Source organism: Paralichthys olivaceus, chromosome 18 (assembly GCF_024713975.1).
Source record: "Paralichthys olivaceus isolate ysfri-2021 chromosome 18, ASM2471397v2, whole genome shotgun sequence".
In the NCBI taxonomy this organism is placed as follows: Eukaryota; Metazoa; Chordata; class Actinopteri; order Pleuronectiformes; family Paralichthyidae; genus Paralichthys; species Paralichthys olivaceus.
This window is the reverse complement of record NC_091110.1, coordinates 14,871,562-14,898,744: the sequence shown is the minus strand read 5'-3', so window position 1 is coordinate 14,898,744 and position 27,183 is coordinate 14,871,562. Positions and strand designations below refer to the sequence as shown.

Below are 27,183 nucleotides of genomic sequence, written 5' to 3'. Positions count from 1 at the left end.
ACACAAGGAAATCCATAGAGCTGAAGCAACAATACATACTAACACAGTAAATCTCTATAGGTTGCACATCTAATGCATTTGAATTCTTACTTTATTGCAGGTTAATGTCACAAAACATCTAATTGTAACTGATTTGCTTGTGCAGAGTTTTTTTCACAGATGTTTTATTATTGAAAGTTTGACTTCTGTGTCCTATTGCTGGGGATTTGCCATCACAGGCTCCATGACTCACTTCATCAACAGTCCAATTCAAATATTGCATCTTTCTGTTCAGCTTTACCTCGAGAATATGCACCAATTTTAAACCAATGTCTGTGGATCCATGTTCCACCTCCAGAAACTCTGATGTGAAAGTATCTGAGCACAACTCGCTGCCTTCCTGCTTTATCTCTTGCAGATGAATATGAATGTTCTCTGTGTGGCGCCGGCAGTGCAGGGACCTTGAAGCAGAATAAAGGCGCAGTAGACTATAGAAGGTAAAAGATGTGAGATTGTTGTTGAAGTTTTTGAGTGTGTAAGTGAAGATTTTCCACCTCGGGAATCAGCTCGGCAGCAGTGAATCACATAAGGAATATGCAAGGGAAAGGTCCACAAGGAAACAAGCAAGGAAGCAAACATTTAATACCTTAACCTGGATTGAAGAATATATAAAGTAAATTACACTGGGTCACTCCTGAGGCAGCAGGTCTGTAAGAAATATCAATGTTGCTCTACTGATAAATGACACCATATGGAAACCTGTCTGAACATGAAATCAATAGATCCACAAGTGTTTATAATAAAAGCACAATGAATTCACCATCTGTTTCATGGCAGGAGATCCAGGCTGAGAAATTCAAGGTTCGTGTATCTCACTTTGCAGAAAATCTTGGCCGCTTTGGGCTGTTCTGAAAATATGAGAGTTGTGTGTGGAAAGGTGGCTTCACTGGACTGAGCAGACAGGTTAATTCTCAAAGCCGAGTGGCGCGAGCTGAAAGGTGTAATGATTGGCAGCAGTAGGACGAAGAGAGAAGCAGAGAAAAAAATGTTCCAGTCATAAAACAGCGGGCGCTTACAGCAGTGTGCAACCCGGTCCCCTGAAGCAGATGTTGACTCCGTAACAACTGTTTCTGTGCAGTGGGATGCTGGATCGCTGCCACCAGGTTTTCCAGAGAGAGAGAAAGAGAGAGAGAAGCTCCGTGCAAAAAATCACATCCTCAACAAAAAAATGTTCTGCACCTCTGACTGAAAGCTTCCAGTGGGTGGATGTGGGAGATTATTACAACAAGGCAATGCCTGCAAGGACCGAGTCACCAGGTAATCTGTTATCAATACGCCATAACCGTCCCACCCCCGAGGACAAGTGATTCATCCCTCTGAACTCTGAATCCCCTCTCAAAGTCTGAGTTGTAACTTCTGCAGCTGAAAACCAGTGAGGAGCAGAAAACTCTCCCTTCACCGATGATGAACCAGCCCAGCGCCTGTAGCCCGAGGCTGAGTTAACTGTAACCTTGGACAAACTTAAACTAAAGCAGAGAATGTTGGGTTGTAGAAGTTTTCCTTCTACATATGATCAACGCAGCAGACGAGTATCCAGTCAGATGCATTTACAACGACACAGAAGTCTCCAGAGCATTAAGGGGATGTCCATCGAGGAGGAAAATGTCAACAGGTCAGCAAAGTCAGCAGGTTTCACCCTATGAGGAATATATCTGTTGGGAAATTAATGGAAATAGAGCTAATTTATATATTTGATTCTTCACACTATCCCTAGCATCAAGGCTAAAACAGCGTATGTAAATCAAATGTAGGTGCATAGCATATTTCCACAAAGACTCTGGAGTCTGATGCTCGTCTTGCTGGACGTGGATTCTCTATTTTCTGCTTCTCCAGCACTGCAGCCCCCTCCCTCCTCATCAGCAGAGAGTTCCTGCTTATTGACCTGTTTTCTTTCAATCCTCCAGTGCCCCGATGTTCTGCTTTCTTTCAGCATCTTGCTTCCCCTCTGTCCTACCTGAGCTCCATTAGCCTCCTCAGCTCATCCCTCTTGTTGCTTTGGCCCATCAGAGCTTTGTGTCCCATTCTCCTTAACTGCAAGTTGGTCCGGGCAAAATAAGACCTGAGACTTTCCTCGGGTGTATAAACACTTGTTTTAACCAGTGCTCGTCCACTGAACAGATCGCTGCTGCGTGTGATTTATACTCACATGCATTCTGCTCTGTATGCATATCGCAACTTACTGCTGCATATTATATTTTTCATTTAATCAGCAGGTTCATGTTGCATATTGGGTCTATCTTTTGATGGAGACCCTTTCAGCAACAAACTAGAAAATCCACTTCGACTCTTTATCACTTTATCCTCAAGCAATGAAACGAGTTCATGTGTCTGGAATTGGACAAAAGGTAATTTCGTCTTTGTAAAAAAAACAAAAAACAACCCTTAGCTGAGCAGCTTCTTCTTGTTGATGTTAGTTTGCAGAGCACTCTGTGCACAAGCTTGCAAACCAAACTTACTTTCTTGACAAACAGTATCTGGGAATCACATGTTCTCAGGGTTTTCACAGACTACCTGTCGGTTCCTGCTGTCAGGTACGCACTGCAGCTTGTGGAGCAACACCGCGCTCAACTGAGAAGCTGTGGTGACCTGTCAGCTGTAAACAGACAGATTCTCCTCTGAACCAAAGCAGTTTAACCACTTACACTGGTGAAAAGGTGGCTCAACACTAGCAGGAGGATAACAATGAAACTTAATCAGAAAGAAAGAGTCCTGCTGTGAAGAGCTGAGCATCATCAAATCAAATGTTGCTGTGGTTACAATGTGCTGAATGAAACAGATCATCTCCACCACAGCTTACTGGCTTTTTTCCTTGTTATTAGCTTGTTAGCAAACCTAAAATATACATTCTGCAGCTGCTTGTTGTCCCCAGGTTGAGTTTTCATATATTTTATGCATAATTATGAACTTTGAGCAATAAAAACTCAGTATAAGCTGAAAGAGCTACTTGATGATGTGACAAATCATGAATGAGCACACAGAAGATGTGTACAGGTGGTTTGTGGCTAAAACGTTAGTTCAGCATGTTATATTTACTAATTGGCACAACGGATAAAAAACTGCTGAGGGTTGCAAACAGCGGCTGCAATTCAAACTGACAACCACATAATTTCAGTTTGGTAATAAACACAGACTTTATATAAAGATGGACGAAACGTCTCCACTTCCTCCAATTGAATAAACCAAATTGACCATTTGGAGGTAAAGTCTGCGCAGTAGTGATCGTGGACGACTTTTTAAGTTGGTCCATCAGCTAACACGGAGAAGGTAAGGGTTTATGACTTGGATTCCTGGATTCATGTCGTCCGTCTTTATACACAAGCTATAGTAATAAGATGATGCTCTTCGTATCAACAACTGTACAGCGGAATGAAAGTGGGAGACGTTCCATGAACAAATACTATGAACACCATGAACAGTTTAAAGTGATCAGCTGGAAGAATGTTTTTAAAGTTGTCTTGACAACTGTGTAATGACACTAATCCTGAACAACCACTTCTCACCAGCTGGAGGAGACGGAACATGGAGTGAGCAAATATATTTGCATTGCATTGTGTTCCTGTGTGTTTGCATTCGCTTGTTTGTCTACTGCATTCACGCGTCGTGTTGGACACATTTGTACACACAACATGTCCAAACTCACCACCGCACCAGCATACATCATCTCCTTGTTGCGTCAACGCTGATAGCGTGTGCGTGAATCAGCACAGGACCGAGCATATGTTCCTCCTCCTCTGCTGTCGAGCACTAAGCTGTATCCCTGACAGATGGTCCAACTGCACTTAACGTGAACATATTATTTTATCATGAACTGTATAAAGCGCAGAATGACTCTTGATCTTTAGGAATTATACAGATGTTGGACTGCATGGACACGGAGATGCTATTACATGTGCCGTGCTATTTATTCCATTCATTTCTCTTGTGTTTTCAATTATTACATGTTCTATTTACATAGCAACAGGAATGTGTTTCTTTGTACATATCGTCTGAGAGGAGAGAAGCACTTTGCATCGGCCTCTAACCAGCACGCCACTCTGAAAACAACGCTCTTCCTCTGAGCCAAAGATTGATCCAGAAACTACACATTTCTGCCTTGAGGAGGAGCCACCTAATGTAATTTATCAAGGGCAGCACAGATGGAGAGAAAAGTGGCAAAAAAACCTAATGGTTTATGACTGAGTTCCCTGCAGTGCAATAATGTGATGTACTGAGCCGAACAGTGTTAGAGGCATAGAGAGAGAACCTGGTGTCATTTGATATGAACTGAACTTCACTGAAAAACAAACACTGAAACACTGTGGTAAATAATAACTAATAAACATAGCATGTAGTTTATTTGTGTCCTGAATTGTGAGAGGAACAGTTCGTATTCTCAGTGGTACTTTAATGTACGATCTTACTAATGTGAGACACCAGTAATCATGCCAGAGATATCTCACAGAAAGATAGATAGAAAAGTAGATTGTAGGTGAGTACTTAGATTTTGACAGTAGCAATACCACAGTGTGCAGATGTTCTAACATATATTATATATTTGTATCATATTATTGGACTAAGATCATGGATGGATTCATTTATATTCAAATGTTGCAAGTAATCATAACTACTTTAAATACTGCTGGGAAGCTTCATCTATAATTACACAGGTAATTGCAACAAAAACTGCAACAAAACTAACTAGTACAATTCAAATATGAATGTAGTTTAATTCAATATTTGAATTATTATAGAGAAGAGAGTATAAACTGGAGTAAAATAGAAATACTACTCCACAAGTCATTCCTAAACTGACAACTGTCTGTTTGTAATGAGATTAAAAGACCAGATGAGTCTTTTGAGTTTTCAACACATGATGAGTTGATATTTGTGAGCTAACGTTCACACTTGTGTTTCCACTGCGCACGGACGAAGCTCTGCTGTGAAGGTAATTCAATTACTGTATGAACTTTTACAAACGCTTGCAACAGCAACACAAGAATTTGACTGATGAGCTTGATATTTGTGAAGAAACACCGTCGACAACAACAGTGTTTGGAATGAGAACTCATCGACTCAGTGGTCACATCTCTGTGAAGCTTCATTCAACATAACTACAGATGTAAATAGTTAATGATTTACTTAGGATGTAAATAATAAATGACTCGGGTTCAGTTTGGTTCAATGCCCCTGACCAACAGCATCTCTGCATCACATATTCCTGAGCATTTGACATTTGACATCCAGAATCCAAATAGGATCCTGGATTATTTTATTCTTCTGAGGTGTAACGTCATTGCATCAAGCAAATGTGGACTCAATTCTTCCCTACCTCCAGGATAGATGCCTCTTATTCCACTTGTTCTGAGGGCTGGAGCTTCGTTTGCTGCGGCCCGCTGTCCCCTCAGCTTCAGACACATCTGGCAGCGAACATCTGGGTGTTTTCATTAGACCCAGTGTGGCTTGGTCTAAAGAGAGGCAGAGAAGAGCGTGTATAGGCGTCTTAGAAAAATTCACAGTTGACAGATAGCTACAGATTATATTTTTTAAAAAGTGGTTCCATCCAGTGGATAACATCTGAGTTTAAGAAAATAAACCTCACTTCAGTAGCTGTGTACTCACATGAATACATATGTGTAGGTTGTGAGAGGCCATTAAATCATACATGGTATCTATGAAACTCTTTTCCAAGCACGCTCTTACATGTTGATATTCAGGCCAGAAATTATACTTGCTTTCACCAGTGCACTATTTTAAAATCAATCAGGCACAGTATCGCGCCCTCTGTAGTCGTATAAGTCCGGGCAAAGAATGATGTTGCTTGTAAAGGAGGATTATGGCGTGTAAATGTGAGTGAGACTGGAAATTATTTATGAGAAATGACGTGTACAGTATATATGAGGAAATAAACGAATCAATATGCTGTTATTCAGTATTACAGATGCCACTATTATCAGTCATGTGGTGCAGTGCTGTCATTCCGCCCCACGTGTGTGTGACAGCGAGCGTGATTTGTGTTTACACAATGTCTCACGGTGTGTAGACCTCCGTGCAATGTTATGCAATCCAGCAGAAAAGGCGTGAAATAAATTTGACTAATGTTCTAATGTTCAGCGGTTGTGTCAGAATGATATTGATTCGCATGGGTGGCACTCTTCAACGCTGTACTTTGTGTTTTCTGTCAGCTGGATTGCACGATATTGCAGTATATTGTTGGGTCTGTCTCGAACTTTATCCCCAGGTACACTTCACATCAAACTACAATTCATCCTCTCACACCCACATATTGTCGTGACACAGTAAACACACATTGTGCTTCCATCAAGGCAACTCTCCCTCCTCGAAGCAAACACAGCACACGTACCAAAGACTCCGGTCTCCTTCAGGCCTCCGAACCTCTGCATGGCTTTGATGGCCTTGGTCAGGGCCTCCTTGGTCTGGAGCTGACCAGTCACCGGGTCGGGGGGCGGGAGGTAGCCAAACTTGCTCAGCCAGTCCTGCAGAGGGAAACAGTAGACGCAGAGTTCAAGAGTCAGCGCAGGCATTTCAATGACTCCACGCATCCCACAGCTGCTGAGTGTTTACGCTCTGTGGATTCAGTGTCTGTACATGTGCGAGCATCCAGGAGTTGTGAGAGCTTTGTGTCGTGTGCAGCAGCTTGTGCTCTGAAAGAACAGACAATAAAGGACTGAAAAATAAAGGATATTTTGTTGCAGCACTGAGAAGGAACAGAGTCAAAAATCAATATAACTGGTATTTTCAGTGGTTTTCCGTTTCCATGACCAGGTATATAAATTGTGAAATGTTCTGTAATGTGATCGTTAACCTTAAGCAGCTGGAATTAAGTCACTGGTGATTTTATTATGTACATTATGGTTTTCCCTGCAATGAAATGACTAAAAATATCTATTAATCCGTTGATTGTAAACCCGAAAGTGAAGCCAAAGTGTCTTAATCCCCCCCTGGTGGCTGGCTGCAGTACACGTCATAAACCCTGCTTCTGCCAAAGGGACAGATTGGACATGGGCCAAACTAAAAAGCCAAAATAAACGTCAACTAAATTCTTCTCAAGTCTGGTTTCTATTATTTTTGGTAGTTCATAAGCAAGGATGTATGTTCAAGTGTTTCATTTTCCAGTAAGTTTGGTTCTAGTTAGTTATTTTAAGCTATAAAGACGAGAAGTAGAGACACATCATCGTCCAGCTTTAACAAGTCTGTGGTTTCATTACTGTCAGTTTTGTTTCCGCATATTGTTCAACTTTCAGTCAGTGGTATTTTATATATTCTCACTGTTCCATATATGAACACTTTATTAAAAATGATCTTTGCAAATTGTGTTAATTGCTCAAGAGTCTTTCCTTTGGTTGCTTATATTAAAATAAGGGTTATTTATTCACAGAAGCTGTGAAACTATTTCCATCTACTTTCAAATATCATCTGATCCAATTACGGCCACATTTCCTCCCTTTCTTCTTTTAATTGACTCCGGCAGCTGCTCTTTCTTTCTTGCTGTTTCATTCTCTCTCTGTCCTCCATCTCTCTGCTCCACCTCTCGATGATCTAATGGCCAGTCAGGTTTTTTAAAGGATTTTTGATCAGCGCTCAGCTGAGATGAATGACACAAGTCAATAATGAGGCAAACATCATCTATCACCAACACTGGGAAATTTCAATTAACCACAAGATTGGATTTCGTTTGTTCGTTTTATGTAGAAAAAAATTTGCTTCCTCATGCTTGTCTTTGATATTTATAGTTTCATTTTAAAGAAAAGTCGTTGTAATATGTATTTTGCAAATCTTTTCTGCATTGTTTATTTTGTAAAACAAAAATGATGAAAGTAGTGTATTTGTGGTCAACCAATAAATCTGCTAAGTATATACACGTGTCTACAAATTCTTATGGAGAAAGTCTCAAACTCCAGAATTTTCCCATTCTTGTGTGAAAATTGATTTATATCTCTGATGTCTACAAACCAAAAACTCCCTGCGTGTTCACACCCACACAGTGCCTTATATTTTAATGTCCTGATAAATGTCAGGGCCATGGGCCACTTTTCACTCACTAATAAAACTGAAATCTATGTGATGATGTGCTTTTAGTGCCGGCACTCATGCCAGGTGGCTCGGATATAAAAGGTAGATGAGCTGAGGTTTATGATTAAGACGTTCTGTAAATATATCACCGCACATCCACCGGTTAAAAGAAAAGGAAAAAGAAAATTAGGAAAGTTAATGACCTAAAAAATATGAAGTTGTAGGTGAAGATAAAAAAGAGACAGCAGCTTCAAAATTCTGAACAGCATCAAGGGATGAGCCCGACAGAGTCGACACGTGGAACCCCGTATGTGGTCTGGGTGAAAAGCACAGGGATTCTGGGGCAGGTTCTAGTGAAGCACTTTGAGGTTCAAAAGCCACCCGCCCTACTTTCAGAGCCTGAGTGATATGTCAGCAAACTGAAAGCTCTGCCAGAAATCTACAGCAAAAATAATGATGCTGCATTCATAAGGCGGGATTGTTCCCTGGGTGTCAAACTTGCATGTCAGTTTTCTCTCCGTTTTCAGGGCAGTCACATCGAAGGGTCAGCAAATATCCGCTGCTGTAGATTCAGTTTCTTTCTCGAGGACCAGCTAAGACTTGAAGGATGATTTCTGCCTTTGCTAATGCAAAACATGTTTCACTGTATGAAATCTACAGAGGAAAACCAGTTAATACCGTGGTCTGCATATCCAAAGAAGCTTTCTGTGTGTCTGAGCATCAATGCAAAGTAAAAACAATTACGAAAAACACAACCATACCATTAGTGGACCTTTTGACTTCAATTGAGCAGTTTCAGCACATTGTTGAAAACACTAAGAGCATCAATCCCAAAGTGCTGTTGGATCTGAAGTGATAGTACAATAATAACAGCAATTCAACGTGCCTTATGTAAGGCACAAAGACACTGGAGAGGAATCCAATCGGTTGAAGTACGTAGAAATTCAATTAAATGAAAAATAATCATTGTGAGGTAAAGCAGATTTTTACCCATCCGTTTGTTTGTTTGGTTTTTTTTGTCAGCAGAAATACGCAAAAATGCTGAATAGAATTTCGAAGTTTAGGGGTTAAAAAGCTGTGCGTTACTGTGCCACAGATATTTATTGAGACAAGGTCGTTGTTCTACGCCGTCGAGAATATCACAAACTCCATCATCTATCTGTCAGAGCTGCCTGCTGCTCAGGAAGTGACTGTGACTATCAGCAAGTACAACACGAGTAAGTGTGTGTGTGTGTGTGTGTGTGTGTGTGTGTGTGTGTACACCTCTAAGGATTAGAAGAAGCAGAGAATAAATAAGAAAGATGGAGAAAGACACAGGTAGATGGAGGACAATGAGTCTGAAGATACTCCGTCTGTTGTACAGCCTTGTAAACATCAAATCAAACCACCGGCTATAATTTCAAGCAGACAAGGAGATAAATGTCATTCATGCATGAGCTGACTGAATGACACTGACCCCAAAAAGAAGGAGAAAGAGTTCAGACGCACATCAGCGTCACTGGCTTTATTCCAGCTGACCTTCCTGAAGATGGATTTATGACCAAGGTATGAAAACAGGTCAGTGTGAAACAGGTAGCTGCGTCCTCTCATGTGTGTTTTAATACCAGCTGTGAGTGTTTAGAGAATATAGGAGGACTGTTTAGGTACTTCTACAGCCAGACTGCTTTTAGAAGTTCCTGTGGATGTTTTACTACGTTTTTCCACTGTAAAAACATGTTTCTTATTCAGCTTCTCAACAGCCACATTTCAAGCCAAGAAGTTGAGAGGATTTGTACTGAAAAGGCACATTTAATGTTTAATGGTTGTGTATATATCTAAAATATATATAGATCAGTGTGGAACGTATTAACGAGAACTAAGTGGAAACAGAAACAGCATTTAGATTTTTTAAAAGGGGATTTTATTGTTCGTTCAAGAGTTTGATGAACACAAACAGTCATTTGTATCAATTTTAGAGAGTTTAATGCTGAATGTGCTGGAAGAATAATGGGCCAATAAAGACCGGCTTAAAGAGGCAGCGAGAGCCAATAAAGACTGGGTCCTTCACAAGGAAAGAAAATAGTGATGGAGGCACGGATCAATCATCTCAACAGGATATTTTTATCAAGTGATCGATGATAGATTCCTCGACAGACGCAGCTGTGAGGCGTCATCGTGAGAAAAGAGAGTGTGGTGCCACACAAGCTGTGTCTACATCTACTCTCCATTATTATTATTATTATTATTATTATTATACATTCATGCTCCCCAGATGATGAATCCAACAGGCTTTAGTGATCCACTGACCTCCTCCTCCTCCTAGCGCCACCATGAGTTTTCCCATTTGTCATTTTGAGTTGACAGCTATTTGATTAATTGTAAACACATTCATGTTCCCTTTAGGATGATCTGTAGCCCCTCAGTATAGTTTTATTAGAGTAATCATGGTACATTATAGTATCGCTCTGAGATGATAGCTCTGCTTGGGATTGTTAATTCGACACAACAGCTTAATGCAGTTCACTTTGCACACACAAAAGAACTGTTCTTACATCATTGTGTTGAGTTGAATATGAGAGAGAGAGAAAAATGCAACAATGAAGTGAAAATAAAATGGGAAAACATCAGTGTATTAATATGAATGGTGTGTTACTGAAGCCTAATGGAAGGAGTGGGTGGATTATCCAATTTGTTTTTATTTCTGATGGAATGTTGTAGAAACGAACCAGTTTTTCTTTATGTATTTTTGCATCAGCTAATGTCAACGCTAGACAAAAGAGGAAACCCCCGTCAAATGTCAACATACAGAATTTTACGTAAAGATTTTTAGGTTTTTATGAAGAAGAAATAAGCAGCAATTTGTTTGTTGTAAAGGTTGTTAGCCCAGTGATTGAGAAATATTTATTTGCTTATTAAATTATCTTTGTTTTTTTCTAACAATTGCGACACTGTGCTGAATAAGGAACATTTTTAAACATTTGTTAAACAAAGACAAAGACAAACATTTTTGACATGATGTCAGTCCCCTGCAGAACAAAGACACGAGTGAAAGAGAAAATAAGGAAAGTGAGCAAAGAGATGGGGGCAGCTTAGCAGTTGAGAGACGGGAGGCTAAAGCTGGTTTTGTCAGCTGCTCCTCCTTATCGCTCGCAGGTCAAAGAGCCAGATGGACAAAAAGGGAGAGCAGATCTTAAGACAAGAACAAAGACAGCGAGGGAGAGACGGAGGTGACGGGGAGGGATGTGATGTGCCACAGTGTAAAGACAGAAGACATAGTGTACTTCTTCAACTGCAAAGGAGAAACTGGTTGAATTTGTGCCACGAGAAGCATAAACATTAAAAAATGAATTAAAGGTGTTTTTTCAACACGTTATGACATACTGAGCTTTCTGAAGGATTTGTATCGGCCTCGTGTAGAGAAACTTTGGTCTCCAGCATTTGCTGTAATTTAGAAATGAAGTGTGCAACAAGAAAAAGATGAAAGGACGTGAAATACATGAACGAACGTTTAATACAGAAGCAGATTCCATTCTAACTTCTTGGTTTGTGTCGTCACACAGTTGCGTGTTTGGTACACACGCGTTCCACCGACACGTCAAACCACTTTGTTCTCAGATCAGTAAAACCTGTTATGTAATGACGCACAGAATCCAGCAGGATTAGTAAAAGCAGTGAATGTACACAGCTAAAGTGATAAAAAAAAAAAAATTTAGGAAGTGTTCAATGATAATGACAGTGATTATGTAATGTCATTATATTTCCAATCTCTGGGTGCACCGCTCACTGCTTCAATAAGATACAGTGATTTTCACAGGGCGGCTGTAAAACACTGCACTGCTGCAATATTGAGGGGAGCTCCACTGTATGTTGTACAACAGGGGCAGGGAAACTCTTTTCTATCAAGGGCCATTTAAATTTTTATAACATCCTTCGAGGGCTGTACTAAATTATTGAACACATATATCACACTAACCTCACTAATATGATGGCTGGAAACTGCTGCGAGGCTTCGGATGTTAAGAGGACGATACCTCAACCTGGATTTGTTTGGATCAATCAGTTTGAGCAGAATCTGAACTTTGCAAGAGTCTGTTTTGAAAATAACTGCTCACAGCAAACACACATAAACTCAATCTTCTCCTTGTAAACTAGAAATACTGCCCTTAGGCTGTATTCATTTTATAACCAGTGCAGTTTCAGAGCACCTTAACTTCCCTGTGACCTTTGACCAAAATCTAATCACATCATCTTCGTCCGAGTGATGACTGGTCACAATTTGAAGAAATTCCCTAGAGCCAGTCTTGAGATATGTTCAAGAGGCCAAACATGTTTTGTGAGGCCCTGCACCAAATTTTAAGAAATTCTCTAGAGGTCTTCCTGAGATGTAAGACAGACAGGCGGACATACAGGTGGATGAACAACCCAAAAATATTATGTCTCCTAGAAATCTTGAGGATGCGCATACAGTGGTCAGGACTCCAGCAGGGCGAGGTTGTCGTACGTAGCTCTGAGCTTGTCGATGCTTTGCAGCTCAGTGATTCCATGTTGTCGGTTGTCAGGCACATCGGCTGCTTCCACATTAAATGGTGTAGCAAATGTGTTGAGCTCCTCTTGTCTACTTTTCATGTCTCGAAACCCTCTCGCCAATTGTCTGGAGGAGTTTTGCAAACTCACTCTTCAGGCTTTTGTTGTGGGAAAACACAAAGCATTTGCACACAATGCAAAATTTCACTTTGTGTGGTTCTAGCAGCTTCACGGCGGCAAACAGGGCTCCTTCACAAAATCTTCCCTCAGCATCTTAGCAATTAGCTCCATCACCACAAACTCTGTCAGAATGTCATCAGAGAGCGTTGTCTTAGTCTTTGCAAGTCAGCTGCATGTTTCCAGCTGTGGTGACGCTCTCCATTGAACTTGTTCTCACTGCAACTGTGTCCCTGCAAACTAGGAGAAATAATTGCTGTCATGAGATTTTTAGTATTTATAAACTGTCTCCTGGGTTAGAACTGTCTCTGAGGGTGTTTACAGCCTGAAATCCCCCCCGCCTTACGTGAAGGCGAGCTAAACTGTAAACAATTTACTGCAACCCCTGGACAGCAGATACCACCTGAGCTTGCAGCCACAGACAAATGCAGAGGCGCCAACATATTGAGTCATGACCGTACAGCACGCAATTGGTTGTTTTCATCACGCTCTGAGCAAACGTGTTGTTGGGAGGATAAGATGCACCTTGAGGATTAGTGCCACTGTAATCTGGCAACAGCTTCATCCACAAAAACAGCAGGTACCCTCAAATCAATGCCTGTGAATAAATACACAGTAAAGGATTGATCTAACTGAAACAAACCATGCATGATCTGCTGTAGGATTCGTGGAGCTGCAGAAATGGACGGCATGAGGACAGTGATGTGTTTTCTAAACATTAGAGCTTTTAAACCTTTTCAAGTAAGAACCAAAAGTAAAAAGATGAACCTGAACATAAGCATGATTCGTCTCCCCTCAGGTAAAAGTATAGCGGTTTAGGTGTTTTGCTGAATCTTTTATCCACTTGACAGAGTCTTTCAGTTTTTATTGTTGTGTGTCAGATTTAAACACGTGTAGATGTCAGCCCTTCAATATTAAAGTTTTTATTTATGACTCTAAGATAAAAAAAAAAGATGATTATCAAAATGCACGAAGAAAAACTTTTCACCCACTTTACTACCCTTTTAAGTAAACCAGGAAACTTAAAGCAACAAGTGAAGTCACCAGAGGGCAAATCACAATTATCATCTCTTCTGATACGGCTCTCCCCCAGTAAACAACAAATCCAGTTTGCATTTGATCCAAACGTCTTTGTGAGAAAAAGGAGCTGAAAATGTATCTTTTTGCACTTTAGTCCTGCTTTAATCTAATAGCACACACGCTGCTCAAACACTCATACAATCATCGATGGTATTAAATCATTTGAGGTTTTGTTTGTTCGTTTTCATGCTACGTTATCTGTGAAAAAAAATTAGCTTGGCCTTTGATATGCTGAGCCCTGGTCATTGCAAACGTATTATATCGTGAGGACTGAGCAGGTAAACGGCTACAGTAGATATTTCTGGTTCTTTCATTACTCCTTTTTTCCCATCCCTATTTCTCAATCTCAATTCTCCATTTACTCCCTCTCCCTACCTGTGTACTGGCATGTTGTGATGAAAAATAAGAATGATACTCCCCATAGAGATGAAAGAAGAGAAGGGGAATGGAAATAAGTGTCAACACAAAATGACAGAGAGGCAAAAAGCCTCCAAACAGAGTATTCTGTATTTAACTCAACAGCATTCCCTCACCCTTAAAGTCAAAGAGGAAGTCATTTGAACGTACAGCACATCCCATCAGATGGGACGAACTGCCTTCCCCATTCACCCAAAGGTCAAAGTTCACGCCAGCCTCTGTAAAAGGCTTAATTTGTTTTGTCCCTCCTGCATTTGAGCTCCTGTCTGACAGAGGCTCCCTCTGTTTTCTCCTGCAGACAAACAGCTGCCGAGTCCCTGAAACCCCCCGGCCTCAGTGACAAGTAATGAGTCACCAGGAGACGTTTAACCCTGCGACCTCAGAGTCTCTCAAAGTTCGGTGAAGTAGCGGCGGCCACTTCAGTGTTTACATTGTTCTGTAATGCCTCTGGGACCAGGATAGACCTTTTATTTCCTGTCGGCTACAAGGTTCATGAGCAGCGAAGAGCTCATAGAAAACAAGAAAGAGGAAAAGAGTTTGTATCGAGATCCTCAAAATGGTTCTTATATATAAACATTCATAAGATCTGGGATTTTCATGAAAGTTCTTGAAATAACATTAGATTCTCTATAGATCCAACTAAACATAAAACAATTCTGAAGTAAAACTTCCACCATTGCATCACTGACGACTCGCAAACGTGATCAGTGCATAAATAAATACTCACACGTTAAAGCATTAAATGTTTTAACGTTGTTAAACACTTGTATAAAAGGTTCTAGATAAATAAAGTTGGGTTTTCAGTTCATTCTCCCAGAGCGATGTTCCAAATCTCTGCTTGTGGAAACCTCCTCTTTGATTTTCAATTGAATCCTGGTGTGATATAATATTAACCTAAGTATATTTGTTATAATCCTAACAAAAGATATCAAAACTATTAGCCACGGTATCACACAGAACAGACTGAGTGAAACATCTCCTCCTCCACCATCATCGTGCCCTCGTCTGTGGATCAACACAAAATCTCTGCTCTCAGCCAAGCCGATTTCTCTAAACTGTTCCTCGCCATAACACCCCGGGAGTGTATGCAGTAGCTGCTGCGATGCTATCGTTCTCCAGAGCGGTTGGAGTAGCTTTTCATTTTATATCAGCGGCTTATATTGAGAAATCGTTTACTCGAGGCATTACACTGTGATGATATAACAAGGGGAGCAATGGTATCTTGTGTGTTTGACTGAGAAGCTCATAGAAACTGGAAACAATGACAAATTGAAAGCAACTGCAGTTTCCTGGGGAAATGAAGGATGAAGTTTCACCTGTTCGAGCAGAGGCAAGAAAAGTAAGAGGATATAAAGATAGTGGGAGAGAGAAACAGCTGGTGACACAGTGTGGGAACATTTTCACACCTGAAAGTCTGGATCAAGGTTTAAACCAAGGTTCATGTTAAAGTGTTTACATTTGATCAGGTTCACGTTTCAATTTAGGAAGCTTCCTGACTATATTATATTATATATGTTGTTATGTGTTTTCAGTGGTGCAGCTCCCACACTTGTTGTCTCACAAACAAACCAGACTCTTATGATGAAGTAGACTTCTTGCCAACTTGAGAGCCAGACCACATCTGTGATTTGCAGTTCCTCCCCTGGCATTGATTAAACGCCTTGAAACTCATTTTTCATAAAACTGCATGATCACAATTTTTTCCCATGAAATAAATCCCTTCATGTTTGGATGTAACTCAAAGCCTTTGCCTAATTTAGGATTCGCAGATCTACGACTTTTCAAATTAGATCCACCTCAATCTCCACCCATCCCTCAACACGTTCTCTTTCTCAGCGCCAACAAAACATCAGAGAGCGTCAGCGACTGCAAAGAGAAAGTCGCAATGTGCAGCGGAAATTACCAAAAACAGACTTACCTTGTCTGAATGTGCCTGTGCATATCAGAAGCCTCAATAAATAAACTCTTCTGATCAGTGCCAGAAGTTGGTGTGTGATAAAATGAAGCTTCGATGTGGTTGATGTCTGAGAGAAATGGAATCTGCCAGCAACTTATTTCGAAAGGGATTTGATGAAATTGGTCAAGGATTAAATCAACAGAGAGTGTGAGTTAAAAAGCACAACGCCTTCATCAAAAGACAAATGCAGACGACTTTTCACCTCAACACGGGCGTGATGGAAAGGAGACGGGAGACATTATTGAATTAAACCACAGCCGCACTCTTTACAATGTAAACTACGTTTTTTATCAGCTGAAAACACACACACCCCCGACCTGCGCTGCTCCACATACTGTGACCTAACAAAGATAAATGTAAGTACATGAAGCTGAATGGGTCAATGATTCATTATCAAACCTTTATGATAAAAACATTAAATCAAGGGTCGATATTTTATAGTTCAACCACAAACTTACAAACTAAATAACAAAAACACTGACCAATTTAATCATTTTGATATTTATAGAAACAAATTCACATCTTTTGTGTATTGTTAACATCTTTGTAACCATTGAATTGATGTAAACATCTAAGACAAATCAATATTATACAAATTCTTTATGGAAAATCTGCAAGTTGACCCTATATCCAACAGCCGGGGTGATTTCTGCATATAACTAATAAAACACAATGACGGTTTTCATATCAGAGTATTTCCACAAACATTAACACAGACACCAACATGTCAGTGACAGGCTCATATCACTGCTTTTTAAATAATCCTAGTTTCGGGCCCCAGTCTGCACTACGACCCGAAACAATCCCAGATGTGAGTCTTCAACAGTCGACACACAACTCTCTTTAATTTCTCTGCTGAGAGTAGAGGTAAGGGTCAACAATTCACAAAGGCCCCGATGTCTTTAAGTGCACAGCAGACGTTCGTTCTTCCTAATTATAATACTTCACTCTAACCTCAATAACCATCTTTGCAGCCACTCTATAGCATTCCTGATTGTCCTGTTATTATGTTCCAATGTACATTTCCACGTAAGAATGTCTTCAAACTGAGTCCCAAGAAAACCAACACATGCGTAAAATGCAAATGATTCCGCTCCTAACGAGGCTCCCGGATGTTCCGCTGGTTGGAGTGTGTGATACAGTGAGTGGAGTGAGACACAGAAACAGTGGAGTCGTGTGTGTGCACGACACCAGCAGCATATGTTGACCCCCGGGGTCAAGCTTAATCCGAGATGTTCCTAAAGTATGAGCCTCTGTTTGAGTGAGTGTGCGAGTGACATGTAGTATGATGTCAGAGGGGGTAAGAGGGACGAGTTAAATGGAAACACAGCGAGCGATGAATCATTCCCCTCTTCATCTAATGTTATGTTTGCTTCGGAGGACAGAGACGCTGCAGAGGACTGGAGGGACTGTTCACATGCTCTGGACAAACAGCACCTGGGACCTTGCATCGATTTAAATGTTTCTTCTATTACTTAGCAGCTTTCTTTCTTGAAAGAAAAATGTTTCAGCTCCAATAATCAATATTTTCTTTGTATCAGCACTGGATCAGAGGCCATTTAAGTTTAGAAAAACAAATAAAGTCCAGTGTTCACAACTTGCTGGTAATCATTAAGAGCCAAAACACCTAGCAAGATGAAGTGCCAGATTATTTTCTTCGGAGTTGGTGGAGGCAGAGAAGGAATATTGAGCAGACGGAGCGCATATCTGATTTACATTCATCATGTTGCCAGAGCTGTGACTCTGAATGAATGCTAATGTTGGTCTTTGTCTGCTGGATGTGTGAATGGGCAGTGGTTTGCTGACTCTTTCACCGCAACTTTATAAAGCACCAATATTGTGACTACGTGTTCAGATTTGCTGCGGAGTCTCCAAGGGCCGAAAGAAAACCAATTATCAGAACTTTAACTACAATTTATATTCAGCATTTTCATTTCTTGCAATCGCTTTCCATTTCACTTGTTTTGCTATCTTTCAAAGTATGCTGACCTCTTCCACTTTAGAGCTGAGTCCTCACACGGGGGACCTCCTCTGTTACGTAATACATATTCATTTAAAAACAACGCTTTCAATTATTTTATAAAAAACAAGTTTTTCGCTCTGCGTCAAAAATAATCTGCATTTATAAAAAGGGCAGGGCGATATGACTTCAAATCAGTATCACGATTGTTTCAAACCTTTACCTCGATTACGATTAATGAACGATCATTTAATGCTAACACCCCCAACATGTAGAACTGATCGTTTTTAGAGGCATCGCTTTGTTTCAATTTTGTAAAGTTTGTTCTAATTAGTTATTTGCTGTAGAAACCAGGTGAAACATCAAGATTGACAGCTGAGATTGACTCGTGATGGGATCGAGAGAGAAACCTCCGTACTCTCGTTGTCGGACTTTACAGCGCGTGGAAAAGACCGAAACAGGTTGTCTCAGTTTCCTCCCTAAAATACAGTCCATAATATTTCAAACTAAATCAGAGCCTGCAGCGTTTCCTAAATCTCTCTTTTAGACGCTTGAAAGCTGAGTAATGTGGACACCAGACACAAACACTGCATTTTAAACCTGAAATAAAATTAGTGTGTGTGAAGGTGATTGAAGATTTAAACCCCACCTTCCATCCATTGTCTTGGGGAATAAACATAAGGTTAAGGAAGATAGTGAGCGAGATGGATGGGCTCTCTGCCCAGGTCAAAACACTATGGGAATATTAGCAATGCAGTTTTATCTGCTTCAGAGAGAAGCCTGCAGCAGAATACCACACACTCCTGAACTGAACTGACAATTTTTCAAAATGTGCAAGGAGGCAGGAGGAAAAGATTAATACGAAGAAAAGACCCCAGAACCTTTTTTACCCGGCGAGCTGCTGCAGGATCCCAGACACTACCTTCGCTCTAACCTCAGCCCTGCTCCTTCTTCTCCACTTTGGCCAATACCACATTTTTCTACAAACCTTAAGTGACAACTCTGAGTTAAATGAGTCCTTTAATTTCTACCTGAGGCTGAGAGAGGGAGATTAAATATCACATTTACTCACGACTCAAAAGAAGCATCAGTTTATTTCTTTGACTTGTAGAGTTTGTTTATTGTCTGCGGTAGAAATAATGAAACTGCTTGTTATACAAATTAATTGTTTAACAAAATCAGCACATATATATAATATCATCAGTTTAAAGGTGTTAAAGCAGCACATATTTAGTATATACACTGTACACAACGAAAGCTAAGTCTCTTGTACATTTATGCATTATAAATATATATATATTTCTTTCAGCATCATACTTTGATCACACAGATGTGACGGTGCTGAGGCGCTGTAGCATCTTGCTCTGTGACATTCATTAACCCTGTCCTGGATTATTTATCGTCTTTTGCTGTGTTGAAAATGGATTTTTGCTCCTTAGTGGTGAACTGTGCTGCAGCGGCAGGAGTAAAAAAACTCAACACAGCAGAGAGAATATTATTGTTCTTTATGATTATTGTAAATATCCCTGAAATAAATTGCAGATTTCCTTGCACTCACATTGCACTTAGCACCAACTGAAGGTGGAATCAATTTTGCAAAAGAACAGTGGTAGTTTGTGTGTTTACTTCTGCCAAGGTGGTTATGTTTTAATTGCCGTTTTTCCTTCTGCAGTATTACTCAAAAATGAATTAACCGATTTCCATCTAGGGGTGGAGAAAAACCCAAACAAGAGCCCTTTAGTTTTTGGAGGACATCCAGATAAACGGTTGGATCCAGAAATGGTGTACCGATATGATCTTAGCCTTGGTCGCCCCTTTAGTTTACCATCTTGTACATTTAACCATTTATCCTAAATGGAAAGGATCTAATCTCAACACAAAACGTTGTATTACACACAAAGTCCCATTTATTGGATGCAGACAGTGTTGGGAATTCATCACATTCACAGAACTATTATGTGTTTAGGCCAAAACTAGAAACCTTTTCATCTGAGAATTTCAGTGGGTGTGTTATCTTGTTTTGGAAAGACACATTATTTCTGTGGGCTGCTCTTTATCTGTCCATGTCACCCATCAAAATGAAGATCTGACTAAAGAACACAGCAAATTGTCATTAACTGACAACTGAAATGATGATGTGAGTGCTACCTTGAAGGAAACATTAAACTGGAGCAGGCAATAATGTGTGTAAATGCCTGTCTAGACGTTATCTGTCTTTTTTTTACACCTCTCCATCATCCCTCCGCTCAAAAATCTCTCTTGATGACTCACAGAAACGTTTCAAGAAGATGTTTGACTGATGTATGAGATTAAAATAGAATAAGAAACAGTTTTTGAAGAATGCTTCTGTTGGTGATGAAAATGAAGTAGTTATCACACACCTGTCAACATGACTTATTCCCAAAATGCATAATTTAGACTCAAGGTTTTGGTACAAACCGTATAAAATATCAATAATAATATCAAAGATTTTTTACAAAGCTGCGTACAGACATCCATTCCTCACTTTGTCAGGGAGAACAGACAGATATGCAAAAGCTTATTTGTTTATAATCCTTGAACAGTTGGTTAGTTTGCATTTTGCATGATCACATAATAAATCTGATTCAACAAAACTTTTCCTTAATTCCTGTTGAGAACAATCTTAAAGAACTTGCATGGGATTCAAGAAATATACGTGGATCTTCGAGTTTATGCATAAGGTTGACTTACAAGTGCATGGTCATTCTACTTAATACATTTATAATAATCATGATAAGGTATGTGCAGCTCTTGAAAAGCCACGTTGACCTCTAAATCTCAGACTGTTTAGTTATTCCTCAAAGAAAGACCTTGTTCCAAAGCATTCCAGAAATGAAAGTGTGCGGTGAGGGATAAGTTATCAGACAAGGTGTGTACAGACAGATAATAGAAAATAAGAAACTGTGATTAACAATAGAAGAAGGGAAAATGAAGAAATATAAATGACATAGCCTGTGGCCTCAAGATTGAGGGCATATTACCTCAAACTTTGAAAGGGACCAACACAATGGAGGAATTATGGGTAATGGACCTAAATGTTGGGCATTCATTCGAGAGAGGATTTGAGCTCTGGCTTGATTTCAACTCATCTTCACTTCACATATAAATATTAAGTCCATTTACAAAAGGCATGATAACGATCACACATGAAGCACTTTCAAGTTTAAACACAGACGGGACTTCATATATTTCTGACTTCATGCACCAGACAGAATTCAGCTGAGGTCCAGTTGGATTCATGACATTCAGCGTCCACAGCAAAAATGGACAAAGACTCCAGGTCTGCAAAGTAAAGCCTGAAACCTGAATTCTATTATCTGGCCAGCAGAGGGCGACTCAACTGGTTGAACATAACACCAATTTCTATTTGTCTATAAAACAATGGCTCCTCTTCTCACTTGATTTCTAACGTTCAGTGTGTATTGTGGCATGGATATCGTGCGATTGACAGCTAGCACTGTCCGACGGGTGCAGGCAGCAGGTGCAGGTGAGCGTGAGTTGTACTCGAGTTCTCCGTCAGGCTTATCCATCACTTCTCCAAATATGGTTCCCTCTAGTTAAAAAGTAAAAACAAGATGGTGCTGGACAAAATGCCAAACCAGAGACTTCAAAACGACAGCTCATAAACACTGAGACGTTACATTAAATCCTGATTATCTTCCCACAGCAAAGGTTCCTGCAATTTTTTCATTCAGCAAGTATAATTCATGTTGTAGGAGTTTTAGCAGAAATCCTTCAACTGCTACTTCAACAGTAATGTGTATCTTGCAATTCAAGTAAAACTAATAAGTTAAACTCATAAAGGCCTTTAAAGAGAAATTCAGCTCTGAGGCTTCATACATTCCTTCTTGCAACCAACTTCCTCATGTTTATTTCATCATTAAGTCGTCCAGCTGTTGCGTTGCCCTTGGACTGCAACGAGTTCAATCCAGGGGGCAACTGGGCAAAGCACCAAACGTTCACAGCCATCAGTGCAACCTCCTCAAATTTGCATCATCCGCATGCCATCGTTTTCTGATGCGCTAACATTCTCTTGTTCTCTCTTGGCTCCGAGATGTAAACATACAATTTTAAATAAAACAATTTCTTTATTCATCAGCTCACTTCTTTGTGCAGTTTCCAGCTGATGCAAAATTAATCTTGTGTGGATTTCATTCCAAGGTGCTCTACTCTCTAATCTTAGGCTTTTTTAAAAATTGTTTTGATGTAAATTTGAAAGGATCTGATCGTGATCTTTGATGAAGATATTTTTTCTTATCTCTGGATTCATCTCGATGCAGGGACAGTGGTGTTGTTTGCCTAATTCAAATGTAAATGTATGAGATCCACTGTCCTGTTCTTATCAGTAAAATATGCGTAAAGACAAACCTGATCAAGTAAAATAAATAAATAATATCTCCCTCCCTTGTAGGCGGACTGCCACACTGTCAAACTATTACTTTCTGCATTTGCATAGAAAAACCATAATAATGCATTTGATGGAGCACAAAAAAATGAAGAGTAGGTTCAGAGGACATTTTCAACGTGTTTACACATGAAGCAAACATTACACTGGGGTGAATGTGCAGAGACACACACACACACACATTTATATGCTTCCAGATAGTGCTCTCTCAGTCCAAATCTGATATATTGCAGTCATTATCTAATAAAAAGCAGGCAGCAGAGATGATACATGTACGCTCTTATGTGCCTTTACAAGTGGACGCCAGAGAGTAAATAATCACCAACACACTACAGCTGCAACATACACTACCTGTGCCTCCCAGTGCATTGGAACATAGAGTACAATAATCTTTATGTGCAAGGGTGGTGGTGGAGGTGTGGGGGGTAAATATCGCCTTGCAGGCAAGTGTTCTGAGCGTCGTCGATAACCGGTATATGTTTATATTGGCAAGACCCAAACCAGAGCTACAAATGTAGAAGGAAGTGATGAATAAGCAGCAGCAGTAATTACTGAGAATCAAAGTTTCAATGTTTATCTTCATCTTCACCAAGACACTGGACAGTCTCAACACAATGGTAGTGATTCTTGATTTAAGATGTTGCATCCATACAGTCTCACAGTTTGCTTCACCTGGCTTTAGGGCTGCAAATGTTAATTTCCACGAAACTTAGTGGAAGGATGTGTATGAGTCAGGGATTTTTTCACTTTCTAACATTAAACATTTAACACATTGAACATTATTACTGGTTTTGATGAGGGGGGGAAATCGGACACATTTAGGGAACTGATAAGAGTGTGAAACTGGGTGCAGCTAGATTACTGAGTGCTATTGTAGTTTCCTCCGTCATGGTTTGACAGTCCCCTTTTGAAATTGCATTTAAATCCGGGAAATCCATATTTTCATTTGGATCTGTTACAAGTAGTTTTTGCACAATCCTGCTGACAAACCAACGGACAGGAGCAACTCATAACCTTCATGGCTGAGGAAATTATTCATCTGATTTTCTTAACTCAAAGCTAATTTCTTCAAACTACTTATTTTGTCTGATCAACAATGAAAACCCAAAGAAGCAGTAAATCATCACGTTACAGAGGCTGGAACCGACAGATGTCTGGAGAAGCGTGGGCGGTGATATGGCTCTGCACTACTGTACGTGCATGGGATCAGTGCAGTGGATGGTAAAGACAGCCAAGGTCTGACATATAATAGTCGTCATCTGTTGGAATCAAAGCTACAATGCCGCGAGCAGATGGCACGCACCCCAGCTCGCTGAAGCACTCAATCACCTCATTAGACAAGTACTTCCACCTAATGTGCTTATAATGGAACACATGGCTGATTTGTTGTAAGGATATGTTCTGCTGGGTGTGCTTGCTTCAACACCCGGTTCCCACTCGCAGCCAAATGTCAATGTATAATTGCAGATATCAAACTCTTGGTTATAATTCAAATATAATTCAATTTGGTGGACCCATGTGAATCAACAAAGTGCGAGAGTGTAAGAGAAAAGCGAGAGTGTGACAGCGAGGATTAAAGTGTGGCTGATAAGTGAATCATTTAATCCCTGGCTTAGAGACAGCTGGTTCGACAGAGAGCTGAGACACAACTCCTGTCTGCCGAGGAGAGAAAACGAGAGAGAGAGCGAGTGAGCGAAAGAGGAGGAAGGGGAGGGAGAGCTTTAAAATGGGTACCTCTCCCTCTCTTAGATCTTCAACCTTAAGTGACCTAGACATTCCTGGTTAATGGAAGCTACCATTTCTTCAATCCTGTTAAATACAGAGCAGCGGGGGACTGGAAGATTGAGGGATTGATGGACAGCCGGTAATAGAGAGAATTGATCTGAGAGAAAACCCACTGCTGGAAGTAACTGGCCAAGACTTCGGGTGTGACATAATGTATGTAATGACCCAAGCGGTGCAAATGGGGCAGAGGGACCAAGTGGTTATGGTTTATATGTAAAGATGGACGACATGCCTTCTCTTCCGGGCACTATGTATAAATGAGGGCAAAATATCTCCAATACGAACGCTGCCATCGTACACCGATCACGTTACTTGGAGGCGGAGTCTGCACAGTAGCTATAGGAGGATGGAGCCGAGGTATCAAGGTACTTAAAATTAAACTTCCCATATAAATATACACTTGAACATACATCAGTGTGATAAGAACTACCTCAAATGTAGTAACTATACATTTACACTGCAACAAGAACAGTAGCATTCTCCAAAACAGTAAATGTGGCAACACTGATCCATTTGATTACTAAAACATCGTAGTGTGGATGCAGCCAACAAGAAACAGAAGCACAAGAAGCGCAGCCAGGCTCCATCATGTGGCAGCAATATCTGCATTACAGACCCAACTCAGGGGAAAACCATGTGTAACATTAAATGTGTTGACTCTTGGAGTAAATGTAGAATATACGAGCCCCGTAAACGGCAACTTTTTAAGAAACCTGCCATAAAGTCCCGTCCTCTGCACGCCAAGAGTCGTAACATGTTTCCATGAGGCAGAGCTTTAGTGGTTTTATTGGAAAACCTGAGGTCTGGACTTTTTCCTCCTTTACAATTTTGCATCAAATTAAAAAAAGCTTTGACCATTGAGATTTTTACTTCTAAAACATGGGATCCTGTTTCTGCGTGTCCCTCTTTGCTCTCCCTCACGTCATTACTTCTGTGTTTGTTTAAAAGAGCGAGATGGAAAAGAGCCCCTGAGCTATATTCCTCTGAGGTTAAGTAAAAGCCAAAAAAACATGGTGAAATAAATGCATTTGTAAAATACTCACAAAATCAATCACTTTGTGTTTTGCAATGCGACATTGAGTAGAAATTGAAGTAAAGAAGTAAAAATCCAGTGTGTTGAGCGTCCGAGCTCGCGTGGGTTTACAAATTGTTCTTGAAAGTGTGGAGCGCAGCGTTTGCACAGCGAAGGTGTCAGTCTATCCACAGCTGTCAGAGTGCTGAGAACTTCTGAAGAATATTGGACAAAATTATCCACCAAATAGCATATTTTATTTAGCTCCAGAGGGTATTGAAACAGAGTGCACACAGTGAAGAAATAAGTCAACCTCGGTTTAAAGATAAACAAACTGATGGCTTTTGGAGCCAATTAGGCCTTGTCCCTGTAACTGAAGTTTATTTTAACAAGCAGAAGATTCTGTGGCCCCCACTCGGGAAAACAGCCCTCAAACCGTCTTTGAAGTTCCCCTCTCTGTGGGCGGCTGTGTGGCATGGCACCAAGTCAAGGCCCACAAACACATGGATTGAATAACGCCTGCCCAGTGTCCCTGTTGTGGCATTTACCCCAAATGCCACAGTTAAGAGGAAATATGCAGAGATGCACACATACGGAAACTGTAGTACACACACACAAACACACACAAACACACACACACACACACACAGGATTGCACAACTATCTGCAGAAAAAGGTCTTGACTTCATTAGAGACCAGAAACTTGTCCCTAACTTGAACCTAAACACTTCACATTTTAACCTTCACCTCAACCCCGGACCTCAACGATGACACTTTGCCTCATTAGGACCACGGTTACGTCCCCATGAGGTCTCTCTGTTTTTGCCGGAAAAGGTCCTAAAGAGACAACAGGATTGAGTACACACGCACACACGTGCTTGTTTGCATGACAGATCTGCTCAACTATCCCATGTGACATCCTCTGCCAGGACTAATCTCTTACTTCTAAGTGTGCACACTGAGAGGGTGAATCTGTGATTGGATTTGAGTGTTCACAAAGTTTTATGTGTGGCAGTCAAAATAAATCCAGTGAATTAAGACACGCGTGTTATATTTTCTGTTTGGCTTCACTCATGGATTTATTGGCTCGTATTGTATTATGGTGAAGTTATGAGAGATGGTATCTCTGTTGGCTCCAAGTTCAGACAGGCTGTTGGAATTTATATATATATCTAAATACACACGCAGGGTAAATATATGAGTGTATTTATGGATCTTGTACATGACAACACATACTGAGAACTGGAGACAACTGGTCTGAAGGTGCACGCTATGCAGATCTCCTGTCATGTTGGATTCTAAAGAAAATAAAGAGACATAAAATAAAACTTTTCATGTCACTGCAAATCTGCAAACATAGACTGATATTTAAAAGTCAGTTAAAGGTTCATAACATCAGATTTGATCATATCAGGCTCTAGTTTAGTGTTGGGTACAAATTAATCTTCCTAGAACGTGCTCAGATTGATTGGATTTATCCAGTGAATTGAAAAGGCAAAAACTTGAACAAGGTTTAAATTAGAGTTTGTTTTTCCTGAACTTCTTTTCAGGCTTCACCCAGGGATATGATCACCATGAACGCACCATGCAACATTGTGCTTGTGTGTTTTCTGTTTGTCTATTTGCTACATCACATGTGCTGCTGTGTTTGAAGAGAAAACCAAAACGCCTGGTAACCCGTCAGACAAACTTCTCATCCCTGCAAGGCTTCAAACTTTAGTTGGTTTATTTTCACACTCAAGCAGTTTCACCTTCCAGCAGAAGACTTCACATCCTGCTATGGTGTACAGCACCCCCCCGCAAGAATAACAAAAAGA

The 27,183-nt window shown here is 40.4% G+C and overlaps 1 protein-coding gene across 1 annotated transcript in view; it reads right to left on the bottom strand.

Annotated features, from left to right (window-relative positions):
• mmp17a (matrix metallopeptidase 17a) overlaps nt 1-27,183 on the bottom strand; it is a 60,225-nt gene that overhangs the window by 19,196 nt on the left and 13,846 nt on the right. The window contains exons 2-3 of the mRNA XM_020081617.2: nt 6,380-6,512; nt 5,348-5,483 (exon numbers count right to left, since the gene is read on the bottom strand). Coding sequence (XP_019937176.2) covers nt 5,348-5,483; nt 6,380-6,512 — 269 coding nt within the window. The remainder of the gene's footprint in view (nt 1-5,347; nt 5,484-6,379; nt 6,513-27,183) is intronic.